Below are 11,830 nucleotides of genomic sequence, written 5' to 3'. Positions count from 1 at the left end.
CTCGCTTCCCACTCGCTTCCTCCCATTTCCTCCTTGTTTCATCCTCATTTCCTCCTTGTTTCATCCTTCACTTCCTTGTTTCATCCTCATTTCCCTCTTGCTTCCCAATTCCTTCCTTCTCATTTCCTCCTCGCTTCCTCATTTCCTCCTTGTTTCTTCATTTCCACCTTGTTTCCCCTGGTTTCCCACTTTCTTCTCACTCCTTGTTTCCTCGTTGTCTCCTCCTCATTTCTGGCTCAGCCCCCTCTTGCTTCCCACTTCCTTCCTCCTCATTTCCTCCTCACTTCTCCCTCACTTCCCACTTGTTTCCCACTCGCGTCCCTCTTGCTTCCTCCTCCCTCTCCGCTCACTTCCCGCTCTCTTCCTCCTCATTTCCTCCTTGTCTCCTCCTTTCCTCCTCACTTCCCACTTACTCCCTTCTCCCTCCTCACTTCCTGCTCTCTTCCTCCTCGTTTCCTCATTTCCTCCTCACTTCCCACTTGCTCCCTTCTCCCTCCTCACTTCCCGCTCTCTTCCTCCTCGTTTCCTCATTTCCTCCTCACTTCCCACTTGCTCCTTTCTCCATCCGCACTTCCCGCTCTCTTCCTCCTCGTTTCCTCCTTGTCTCCTCATTTCCTCCTTACTTCCCACTTACTCCCTCCTCACTTCCCGCTCTCTTCCTCCTCGTTTCCTCATTTCCTCCTCACTTCCCACTTGCTCCTTTCTCCATCTGCACTTCCCGCTCTCTTCCTCCTCGTTTCCTCCTTGTCTCCTCATTTCCTCCTCCCTTCCCACTTGCTCCCTTCTCCCCCTTTGTGTTTCCCCCTTTGTTTCCCCCTTTGTTCCCCCCCAAACCACCCCTGGGGGTGACCCAAGTGCCACCAGCCCCACGCTGTCACCCCCAGCCCCACGACGTCCCCCCCAGGAAAGCGATTTTGCCTGAGGACGCTGCATTTTTGGGGTGAATTCCCGCGGAATGGGCCAATCCCGGCGCTGCCGCCGGATTTGGGCTGAAAAACGGCCAATTTGGCTCCTGCGCACGCGGCAAAGCCCCTTGTCCCCCCCTCCCCCCCCAAGCGAGCGCTTCCGCGGCGTTAACGACCTCAGACACTAACGATGTCCCCCCGGGGTCACGGCGCCCGTGTCCCCCTCGGGCCGGGCTCATTTTGGGTGCGTTTGGAGCGGTTTTGGTGTAACCGGGACCTCAATAAACCCGTTTACAGTCACCCCCTGGGCCAGGATTTGGTTGGTTTTACCCCAAAAATGGGCTGAGTGGGAAGGGCAGGGGGTGACCACCCCCAGCATTGGGGTCCTGCCCCAAAGCCATGGGGCTGAGCCCCTCACAGGACCCCCATCCTGCCCCATATCTGTGGGGCTGAGCCACCCCATTCCCTCCATAGCAATGGGGCGAAGCGTCGTCCCCTCCGAGACCCCCATCCTGCCACATCTCCATGGGGCTGAGCCCCCCCTGGACCCCCATTCTGCCCCATATCCGTGGGGCTGAGCCCTCCCCTGGACCCCCATCCTGCCCCGTATTCGTGGGCCTGTGTCCCCCTTCATATCCATGGTGCCAAGGCCCCCTATGAGACCCTCATCTGCCCCCATATCCGTGGGGCTGAGCCCCCCCTGGACCCCCATCCTGCCCCATATTCATGGGCCTGTGTCCCCCCTCATATCCATGGGGCCAAGGCCTCCTATGAGACCCCATCTCCCCCCATATCTGTGGGGCTGAGCCCCCCATGGGACCTCTATCCTACGCCATAGCCTTGGGGCTGAGCCCCCCTACCGGGGCCCCCATCCTGCCCCATAGCCGTGAGGCTGAACCACCCATGAGACCCCGGTCCTCCCCATAAGTGTGAGGCTGAGCTACCCCCATCCTGCCCTATATCTGTGGGGCTGAGCCCACCCCATGACTCTCATTCCCCTCTCCCATATCCATGGGGCTGAAACCTCCCCGGGACCCCCATCCTGCCCCATAACCATGGTACCAAGCCTCCTCAGGACCCCCATCCCACCCCATGTGAGCCCCCCCAAGCCCCCTATCCCGCCCCACATCTGTGGGTCACACAGGCTCTCACATTCCGAGCACGTCGCTGGTTTATTGTCCCTACACCCCAGGGCTGGCCGAGGTGGGGACCCCAGCCCCCAGGGCAGCCCCACAAGTCGGGGGGCAGCCCCATAGCTGTGGGGCAGCCCCACGCTGGGGTCCCTCAGCTGGGGCTGACCTGGCTGGAGGACACGGAGGAGACCTCGGTGCGCTGGGCCGAGCTGGACACGTCCGAGTCGTCCGTCATGGGCCGCCCGCACACCAGCTCCAGGATGCAGGCGCGGAACTGGGGACGGGGACACGGGGACAGCTCAGCCGGGGCGTCCCCACGTGTCCCCAAGTGTCCCCAGGTGTCCCCCGTCCCCGCCATGGGAGGTGCAGCCCAGCCCCGGTGGCACATCAGCCGTGTCTCGTGTCCTTGGGGATGCTGGAGGTGGGTCTGGGTGGGCACAGGTGTCCCCAGGTGTCCCTGGTGTCCCTCACCCTCTGTTGTCATCCATCCCCTGGTGTCCCCGCTCCCAGGATGTCCCCAGTCTGTTGTCACCAAGTGTCCTCTGTCCCCAGACATCTGTGGTCCCCAGGTGTCCCTGGGCGTCCTTCACCCTCCATCATTTCCCATCCCAAACATCTCCTGGTGTCCCCACTCTCTGGATGTCCCCAGTCTGTTGTCACCAGGTGTCCTTGGTCCCTGGACATCCATGGTCCCCAAGTGTCCCCAGGTGTCCCTGACCATCACCCCCCATCCCCTGGTGTCCCCGCTCCCAGGATGTACCCAGTCTGTTGTCACCAAGTGTCCTTCCTCTGTCCCTGGACATCTGTGGTCCCCAAGTGTCCCCAGGTGTCCCTGGGCGTCCTTCACCCTCCATCATTTCCCATCCCAAACATCTCCTGGTGTCCCCCCTCCCTGGATGTCCCCAGTCTGTTGTCACCAGGTGTCCTTGGTCCCTGGACATCCCTGGACATCCGTGGTCCCCAAGTGTCCCCAGGTGTCCCTGACCATCACCCCCCATCCCCTGGTGTCCCTGCTCCCAGGATGTTCCCAGTCTGTTGTCACCAAGTGTCCTCTGTCCCCAGACATCCCTGGACATCCATGGTCCCCAAGTGTCCCCAGGTGTCCCCGACCATCATCCCCCATCCCCTGGTGTCCCCACTCCCAGGATGTCCCCAGTCTGTTGTCACCAAGTGTCCTCAGTCTCTGGACATCCCTGGACATCCATGGTCCCCAAGTGTCCCTCACTCTCTGTTGTCCTCACATGTCCCTGTGTCCCCACTCCCAGGATGTCCCCAGTCTTGTCACCAGGTGTCCCTGCCCCATGGGCATCTGTGGTCCCTTGGTGTCCCTGGATGACGCTGGTCCCCAAGTGTCCCTGGACACCCTTGGTCCCCAGATGTCCTTAGGCATCCTTGGGATGTCCCCAGTGCCTGGATGTCCCTGGATGTCCCCAGTGCTTGGGTGTCTCAATCACCAAGGTGTCCCACTATCGCCCAGGTGTCCCTGGATGTCCCCAGGTGTCCCTATTGCCCAGGTGTCCCAAGGTGTCCCCATGGCCCAGGTGTCCCCATACCCGTGTGTAATCCCTGGATGTCCCCATTGCCCAGGTGTTCTGGAATGTCCCCATTTCCCTGGTGTCCCCATCGCCTGGGTGTCTTGGGCTGTCCCCATGGCTGTGTGTCCTTGACTGTCCCCATCACTTGTCTGTCCCCATTGCCTGGGTGTCCCAGGATGTCCCCAGTGCCTAGATGTCCCTCAATGTCCTCAGTGTCTGGGTGTCTTTGGATGTCCCCATCACCCAGGTGTCCCCGGATGTCCCTGTTGCCTGTGTGTCCCGGGGTGTCCCCATCACCCAAGTGTCCCTGGATGTCCCCATCACCCAGGTGTCCCTGGATGTCCCTGTTGCCTGTGTGTCCCGGGGTGTCCCCATCACCCAGGTGTCCCTGGATGTCCCCATCACCCAGGTGTCCCTGGATGTCCCTGTTGCGTGTGTGTCCTGGCGTGTCCCCATTACCCAGGTGTCCCTGGATGTCCCCATGGCCCGTGTGTCCCGGGGTGTCCCTGTTGCCTGGGTGTCCCTGGATGTCCCTGTTGCCTACATGTCCTGGGGTGTCCCCATGGCCTGTGTGTCCCTGGATGTCCCCATCACCCAGGTGTCCCTGGATGTCCCCATGGCCCGTGTGTCCCAGGGTGTCCCTGTTGCCTGGATGTCCCTGTTGCCTACGTGTCCCTGGATGTCCCCATGGCCTGTGTGTCCCAGGGTTCCCCAGCACCCGGGTGTCCCCGTGTCCCCCGGCGCGGTGGCACCTGTTTGTTCATGAAGCAGTAGATGATGGGGTTGTAGACGCAGGAGCTCTTGGAGAAGAAGGCGGGGATGGTGACCAGGCGCAGGTCCAGGCCGTGGTTGCGGTTGTTGACCATGTACATGGCCAGGGCGGCGTAGGGGACGTAGCAGAGGCAGAAGGACCCCACCATCACCACCACCATGCGCGACACCTCCCGCTCCGCCTTCTGCGTGGTGGCCGACTCCTGCTGCTGCGCCGCCACCTGCGCCAGCGCGAGGGGACACCGGCTGGGACACCGGCTGGGACACCGGCTGGGACACCGGCACCGCCCCCGGGGCTCCCGGCACCCAGCTGATCGCCCACACAGCCGTCGGTCCAGCCATCTGTCCGTCCATCCACCCAGCTGTCCCTCTGTCCAGCCATCCATCCCCTCATCCATCTGTCCCTTCATCCATCCATCCATCCATCCATCCATCCATCCCTTCATCCGTCTGTCCATCCATCCACCCAGCTGTCCCTCTGTCCAGCCATTCATCCCTTCATCCATCCATCCGTCCATTCATCCTTTCATCCATCTGTCCATCCATCCATCCCTTCCTCCATCCATCCATCCATTCCTTCATCCCTCTGTCCATCCATCCGTCCGTCCATCCATCCTTTCATCCATCTATCCATCCATCCCTTCCTCCGTCCATCCATCCATTCCTTCATCCCTCCGTCCATCCATCCATCCCTCCATCCATCCCTTCATCCATCCATCCCTTCATCCATCCATCCCTTCATCCATCCATCCCTTCATCCATCCATCCCTTCATCCATCTGTCCATCCCTCCACCTATCCACCTGTCCATCCACCTGTCCTTCCATCCGTCCATCCCTTCATCCATCCATCCCCCATCCACCCATCCGTCCCTCCATCCATCTGTTCATCATCTGTCCACCCATCCCCCATCCATTCCTCTGTCCATCCGTCCCTCCCTCCATCCATCTGTTCATCCCTCCACCCATCCATCCGTCCATCCATCGGTCCATCCATCCGGCTATCCATCCTTTTGTCCATCAGTCCATCCATCCAGCTATCCATCCTTTTGTCCATCAGTCCATCCATCCAGCTATCCATTCTTTTGTCCATCAGTCCATCCATCCGTCCATCCATCCATCTGTCCTTTTGTCCATCAGTCCATCCATCCGTCCATCCATCCTTTTGTCCATCAGTCCATCCATCCCCCATCCATCCATCTGTCCATCTCTCCAGCCCTTCCTCATGCATCCCTCCATCCCTCCATCCTCCATCCCCCATCTCACCATCCCTCCATCCTCCATCCATCCATCTCACCATCCCTCCATCCTCCATCCCCCATCTCACCATCCCTCCATGCCTCCATCCCTCCATGCCTCCATCTCTCCATGCCTCCATCTCACCATCCCTCCATCCCTCCCGCTCTCCTTCTTTCCATCCTGCCCACCCTCCATCTCCCCATCTCTCCATTCACCCCTCCAGCCAAACCTCCATCCCTCATCCCTCCATCTCTCCATCCCTCCAACGTTCCCTCCCTCCCACCATCTGACCATGTCCCCGCCATGTCCCTGTCCCTGTCCCCGCTGTTGTCCCCCGGTGACTCACGGCCCGCAGGGCGCTGAGCAGCTGGGAGTAGGAGAAGATGATGAGGGAGAGGGGGACGATGAAGCAGAAGATGAAGAGGAACCAGGTGTAGTACTCGCTCTTGTACTTGGTGCCCACCGTGTACCAGTCGGGGCCGCAGGAGCACTGCAGCCCCTCGGGGACGTACCTGGGGACACGGCCGTCACCTCCTGCCTGGTGTCACCCTCACCACCCCTGTGTCACCCGTGTGTCACCACTATGGCACCCAGTGTCACCCTGTGTCACCCCATTGCACCCCATGGCACCTTGTGTCATCCCATATTCACCCCTGTGTCACCTCTGTGTCACCTCATAGCACCCCCGTGTCACCCCATGCCACCCTGTGTCACCCCATATCACCCCTGTGTCACCCCATTGCTTCCTGTGTCACCTCATTGCACTCCATGGCACCTTGTGTCACCCCATATTCACCCCTGTGTCACCTCATAGCACCCCCGTGTCACCCCATGCCACCCTGTATTACTTCATATCACCCCTGTGTCACCCCTATGGCACCCAATGTCACCCTGTGTCACCCCATTGCATCCTGTGTCAGCCCATGGCACTCCATGGCACCTTGTGTCACCCTGTATTCACCCCTGTGTCACCTCTGTGTCACCCCATAGCACCCCTGTGTCACCTCATGCCACCCTGTATTACCCCTGTGTCACACCTGTGTCACCCCTATGGCACCTAATATCACCCTGTGTCACCCCGTATTCACCCCTGTGTCACCTTGTATCACCCCATATCACCCCTGTGTCACCCATGTGTCACCCCTATGGCACCCAATGTCACCCTGTGTCACCCCATAGCACCCTGTGTCACCCCATGGCACCTTGTGTCACCCCGTATTCACCCGTGTCACCTCTGTGTCACCTCTGTGTCACCTCTGTGTCACCTCATAGCACCCCCGTGTCACCCCATGCCACCCTGTATTACCCCATATCGCCCCTGTGTCACCCCTATGGCACCCAATGTCACCCTGTGTCACCCCATAGCACCCTATGTCACCTTGTGTCATCCCATATTCACCCCTGTGTCACCTCTGTGTCACCCCATAGCACCTCCGTGTCACCCCATGCCACCCTGTATTACCCCATATCACCCATGTGTCACCCCTATGGCACCCAATGTCACCCTGTGTCACCCCATGTCACCCTGTATCACCCCATGTCACCCCTGTGTCACCCATGGCACCCTCACGACCTCACCACCACTCCTGGACACGTTCAGCCCCCTGCCCCTGCATCCCCTCTTGTCTCCCTGTCCCCAATGTCCCCCCCATCCCTGTGTCCCCCTTGTGTCCTCCATGTCCCCCCTGTTCCTGTGTCCCACCCTGTTCCCCTTTGTCCCCCATGTCCCCACCTGCTCCAGCCGAACCAGGGGGGCAGGGCGACGCCGAGGCCAATGACCCAGGTGGCCACCACCGCCATGAGGGCGTGTTTGGAGCTGAAGCGGAAGTTCCCAAAGGGTTTGCAGATGACGATGTAGCGCTCGAAGGCCAGGAAGGCCAAGGACCAACCTGTCACCAGCCCTGGGGACACCACACCATGGGGACATCAGCCTGAGGTCCAGCCACTCCCACCACCGCACCATGGTGGTCACCTCCACCTCCGGCCCCACCACAAGCCATGGTGGTCAACCCTATGTGCAGCCCCACTGACCACGATGGTCACCCCAACTCTGGCTGTGGTGGTCACCCCAGCTCCTCCAGCTCCACCAAACTGTGGTGGTCACCCCAACACCTACAGCCCCATCAGGTCATAGTGGTCACCCCAACATCTACAGCCCCATCAGGTCATAGTGGTCACCCCAACTTCTCCAGCCCCACCAAACCATGGTGGTCACCCCAACTCTGGCCACGGTGATCACCTCAGCTCCTTCAACCCCACCAAAACATGGTGGTCAACCCTACTTGTAGCCCCACAGACCACGATGGTCACCCCAACTCTGGCTGTGGTGGTCACCCCAGCTCCTCCAGCTCCACCAAACCATGGTGGTCACCCCAAAACCTACAGCCCCATCAGGTCATAGTGGTCAACCCAAGTCCCCCAGCCCCACCAAACCATGGTGGTCACCCCAACTTCTCCAGCCCCACCAAACCATGGTGGTCACCCCAACACCTACAGCCCCATCGGGTCATAGTGGTCACCCCAACATCTACAGCCCCATCAGGTCATAGTGGTCACCCCAACTTCTCCAGCCCCACCAAACCATGGTGGTCACCCCAACTCTGGCCACGGTGATCACCTCAGCTCCTTCAACCCCACCAAAACATGGTGGTCAACCCTACTTGTAGCCCCACAGACCACGATGGTCACCCCAACTCTGGCTGTGGTGGTCACCCCAGCTCCTCCAGCTCCACCAAACCATGGTGGTCACCCCAACACCTGCAGCCCCATCAGGCCATAGTGGTCAACCCAAGTCCCCCAGCCCCACCACACCATGGTGGTCACCCCAAATCTGGCCATGGTGATCTCCTCAGCTCCTCCAACCCCACCAAATCATAGTGGTCACCCCATCTCCTCCAGCTTCACCAAATCATGGTGGTCACCCCATCTCCTCCAGCTTCACCAAACCATGGTGGTCACCCCATCTCCTCCAGCCCCATCAGGTCATAGTGGTCAACCCAACTCCTCCAACCCCACCAAACTATGGTGGCCACCCCAGTTCCTCCAGCCCCACCAAACTGCGATGGTCACCCTCACCTCTAGCCCCACCACCCCATGATGGTCACCTCCACCTACAACCCCACAACAAACCATGATGGTCAACCCTATGTACAGCCCCACCAGATCACAATGGTCACTCCAGCTCCACCAGACCACAGCTGGTCACCCCAACAGCTGTAGCCCCCCAAACCACGGTGGTCACTCCTACCTCCAGCCCCACCAGACTGTGGTGGTCAACCCTATCTATAGCCCCATCAGGTCACATTGGTCACCCCAACTCCTAGAGCTTTACTGGACCACTGTGGTCACCCCCACCTCCAGCCTCACCACACCATGATGGTCAACCCGACGTGCAGCCCTACCAGACTACGGTGATCATCTCCATCCACAGCCCCACCAGACCGTGGTGGTCACCCCAAATCCAGCCACATTTGGTCACTCCAACTCCTCCAGCCCCACCAGACCGTGGTGGTGTTACCCCACCACAAACCATGATGGTCAACCTTATGTACAGCCCCACCAGACCAAGTTAGTCAACCACCACTCCTCCAGCCCCACCAAACCATGGTCGTTGTCCAAATTCCAACTACGGTGGTCACTCCAACTCCTCCAACTCCATCAGGTCATAGTGGTCACCCCAACCCCACCAGACCACCATGGCAACCCCAGCTTCTCCAGCCCCACCAGACCACAGTGGTCACCTTCACCTACAACCCAACCACAAGCCATGATGATCAACTCTATGGACAGCCCCATCAGGCCATGGTGGTCACCCCAACTCCACCAGACCACAATGGTCACTCCAGCTCCTCCAGCTCCATCAGACCATGGTGGTTGCCCCTGCTCCTCCAGCACCACCAAGCCATGATGGTCACTCCAGCTCCAGCCATGCTGATCACCCCAACTCCTCCAGCCCCACCAAACCATGGTGGTCACTCCAACTCCTCCAGCCCATGCTGGTCATCCCAATTCATCCAGCTCCATCAAACGATGGTGGTCACACCAGCTCCTCCAGCCCCACCACAAACCATGATGGTCACCCCAGCTCCAGCCATGCTGATCACCCCATCTCCTCCAGCCCATGGTGGTCACCCCAGCTCCTCCAGCCCCACCATGATGGGGTGATCACCCCAGCCCCTCCAGCCCCACGAAACCATGATGGCCACCCCAGCTCCTCCAGCCCATGGTGGTCACCCCAACTCATCCAGCTCTGTCAGAGCATGGTGGTCACCTCAGTTTCTCCAGCCCCACCACAATGTGGTGATCATCCCAACCCCTCCAGCCCCACCAGCCCATGGTGGTGTCACCCCACCACAAACCATGATGGTCAACCTTATGTCCAGCCCCACCAGACCATACTGGTCACCCCAGCTCCTCCAGCCCCACCACGACAGGGTGATCACCCCAACCCCTCCAGCCCCACCAAACCATAGTGGTCACCCCAGCTCCAGCCATGCTGATCACCCCAACTCCTCCAGCCCATGGTGGTCACCCCAACTCATCCATCTCTGTCAGCCCATGGTGGTCACCCCAGCTCCTCCAGGACCACCAAACCAAGATGGTCACCCCAGCTCCAGCCATGCTGATCACCCCAACTCCTCCAGCCCATGATGATCACCCCAACTCCTCCAGCCCCACCACAATGTGGTGGTCCCCCCAACTCCTCCAGCCCATGGTGGTGTCACCCCACCACAAACCATGATGCTCAACCTTATGTCCAGCCCCACCAGACCACGGTGGTCACCCCAGCTCCTCCAGCCCCACCATGACGGGGTGATCACCCCAACCTCTCCAGCCCCACCAAACCATGGTGGTTACCCCGACTCATCCAGCTCTGTCAGCCCATGGTTGTCACCCCAGCTTCTCCAGCTTCACCATGGTCACCCCAGCTCCGGCCATGGTAATCACCCCAACTTCTCCAGCCCATGGTGGTCACCCCAGCTTCTCCAGCCCCACCACGATGTGGTGATCATCCCAACCCCTCCAGCCCCACCAAACCATGGTGGTCACCCCAGCTTCTCCAGCTTCACCATGGTCACCCCAGCTCCGGCCATGGTAATCACCCCAACTTCTCCAGCCCATGGTGGTCACCCCAGCTTCTCCAGCCCCACCATGATGTGGTGATCATCCCAACCCCTCCAGCCCCACCAAACCATGGTGGTCACCCCGACTCATCCAGCTCTGTCAGCCCATGGTGGTCACCCCAGCTTCTCCAGCTTCACCATGGTCACCCCAGCTCCAGCCGTGGTAATCACCCCAACTTCTCCAGCCCATGGTGGTCACCCCAGCTTCTCCAGCTTCACCAATGTCACCCCAGCTCCAGCCGTGGTAATCACCCCAACTTCTCCAGCCCATGGTGGTCACTCCAGCTTCTCCAGCCCCACCACGATGTGGTGATCACCCCAATCCCTCCAGCCCCACCAACCCATGGTGACGTCCCCCCCCGCTACCTCCGGTGGCCCCCACGAAGGCCTCCAAGGCACACATGTCCTTGCCAAAGACGAAGTAACCCTGGGAGCTGGAGACGAAGACGGTGAAGACGCTGAAGATGCAGGAGATGAAGCCGCTGAAGGAGATGTTCACCAGGATGTAGTTGAGCGGTTGCCTCAGCTTCTTGTACTTGATGGTGACCACCAGGACGATGGCGTTGAAGGGGGTCCCCACCAGGAACACGAAGCCCATGAAGGCGGTTTGGAGGTAAAAGGCCCAAGCGGGGGCGATGTGATATTGGGGACCGTCCCAGGGTCCCACCGAGGACGCATTCTTGAAAAGGTAGAACTCCTCGTCACCCGACATGGTGGTGGCACCTCGGTGGGGGGGACGCACGGGGGGGACGCGGAGGTCCCTGCCCTCCCCCTCTGATATACCTTGCGCGCCCCAAAGCCGCTTAAGGGCTCTGGGGGGGATCAAGGCTTCATCCCGGGGCAAACATGGGGATTAAGGGGGGCTAAGCCGGGCTCAGGGTCTAAGCAGCCTCGCTAAGCCGGGCCGAGCCGATTGCCAGGATTTGGGGGGGGGAAGCCCCCCCCACAGCCACCCAGACCAGGTTTGGGGTCCCCATGGACACATGGGGACCCCTCAAGGTTGGTCTTGGTGATGTTGGGGTGTCCCAGACATGGGTGGGGGGGTTTGGAGTCCCTGAAGGGGGAGATTGGGGTCCCCAGGAGAAGGTTGGGGTCTCCAGGAGAGTCGGGTCCCCAGTCGGGGTCT

At 60.2% G+C, this 11,830-nt stretch overlaps 1 protein-coding gene across 1 annotated transcript; it reads right to left on the bottom strand.

Moving 5' to 3' along the window:
• Positions 1–2,189: 2,189 nt before the first annotated feature.
• OPN1SW (opsin 1, short wave sensitive) lies at positions 2,190–11,416 on the bottom strand (the record flags this gene model as incomplete). The annotated part of the gene is made up of 5 exons (XM_080363310.1): positions 2,190–2,312; positions 4,326–4,565; positions 5,928–6,093; positions 7,314–7,482; positions 11,071–11,416. The coding sequence occupies 5 exons, from the start codon at positions 11,414–11,416 to the stop codon at positions 2,190–2,192; spliced, it is 1,044 nt and encodes a 347-aa protein (XP_080219436.1).
• Positions 11,417–11,830: the final 414 nt, after the last annotated feature.

This window comes from Nesoenas mayeri (genome assembly GCF_963082525.1).
Source record: "Nesoenas mayeri genome assembly, chromosome: 1".
Lineage (NCBI taxonomy): Eukaryota > Metazoa > Chordata > Aves > Columbiformes > Columbidae > Nesoenas > Nesoenas mayeri.
Note: the sequence above shows the minus strand (reverse complement) of the source record. Positions and strands in the feature narration are given on the sequence as shown.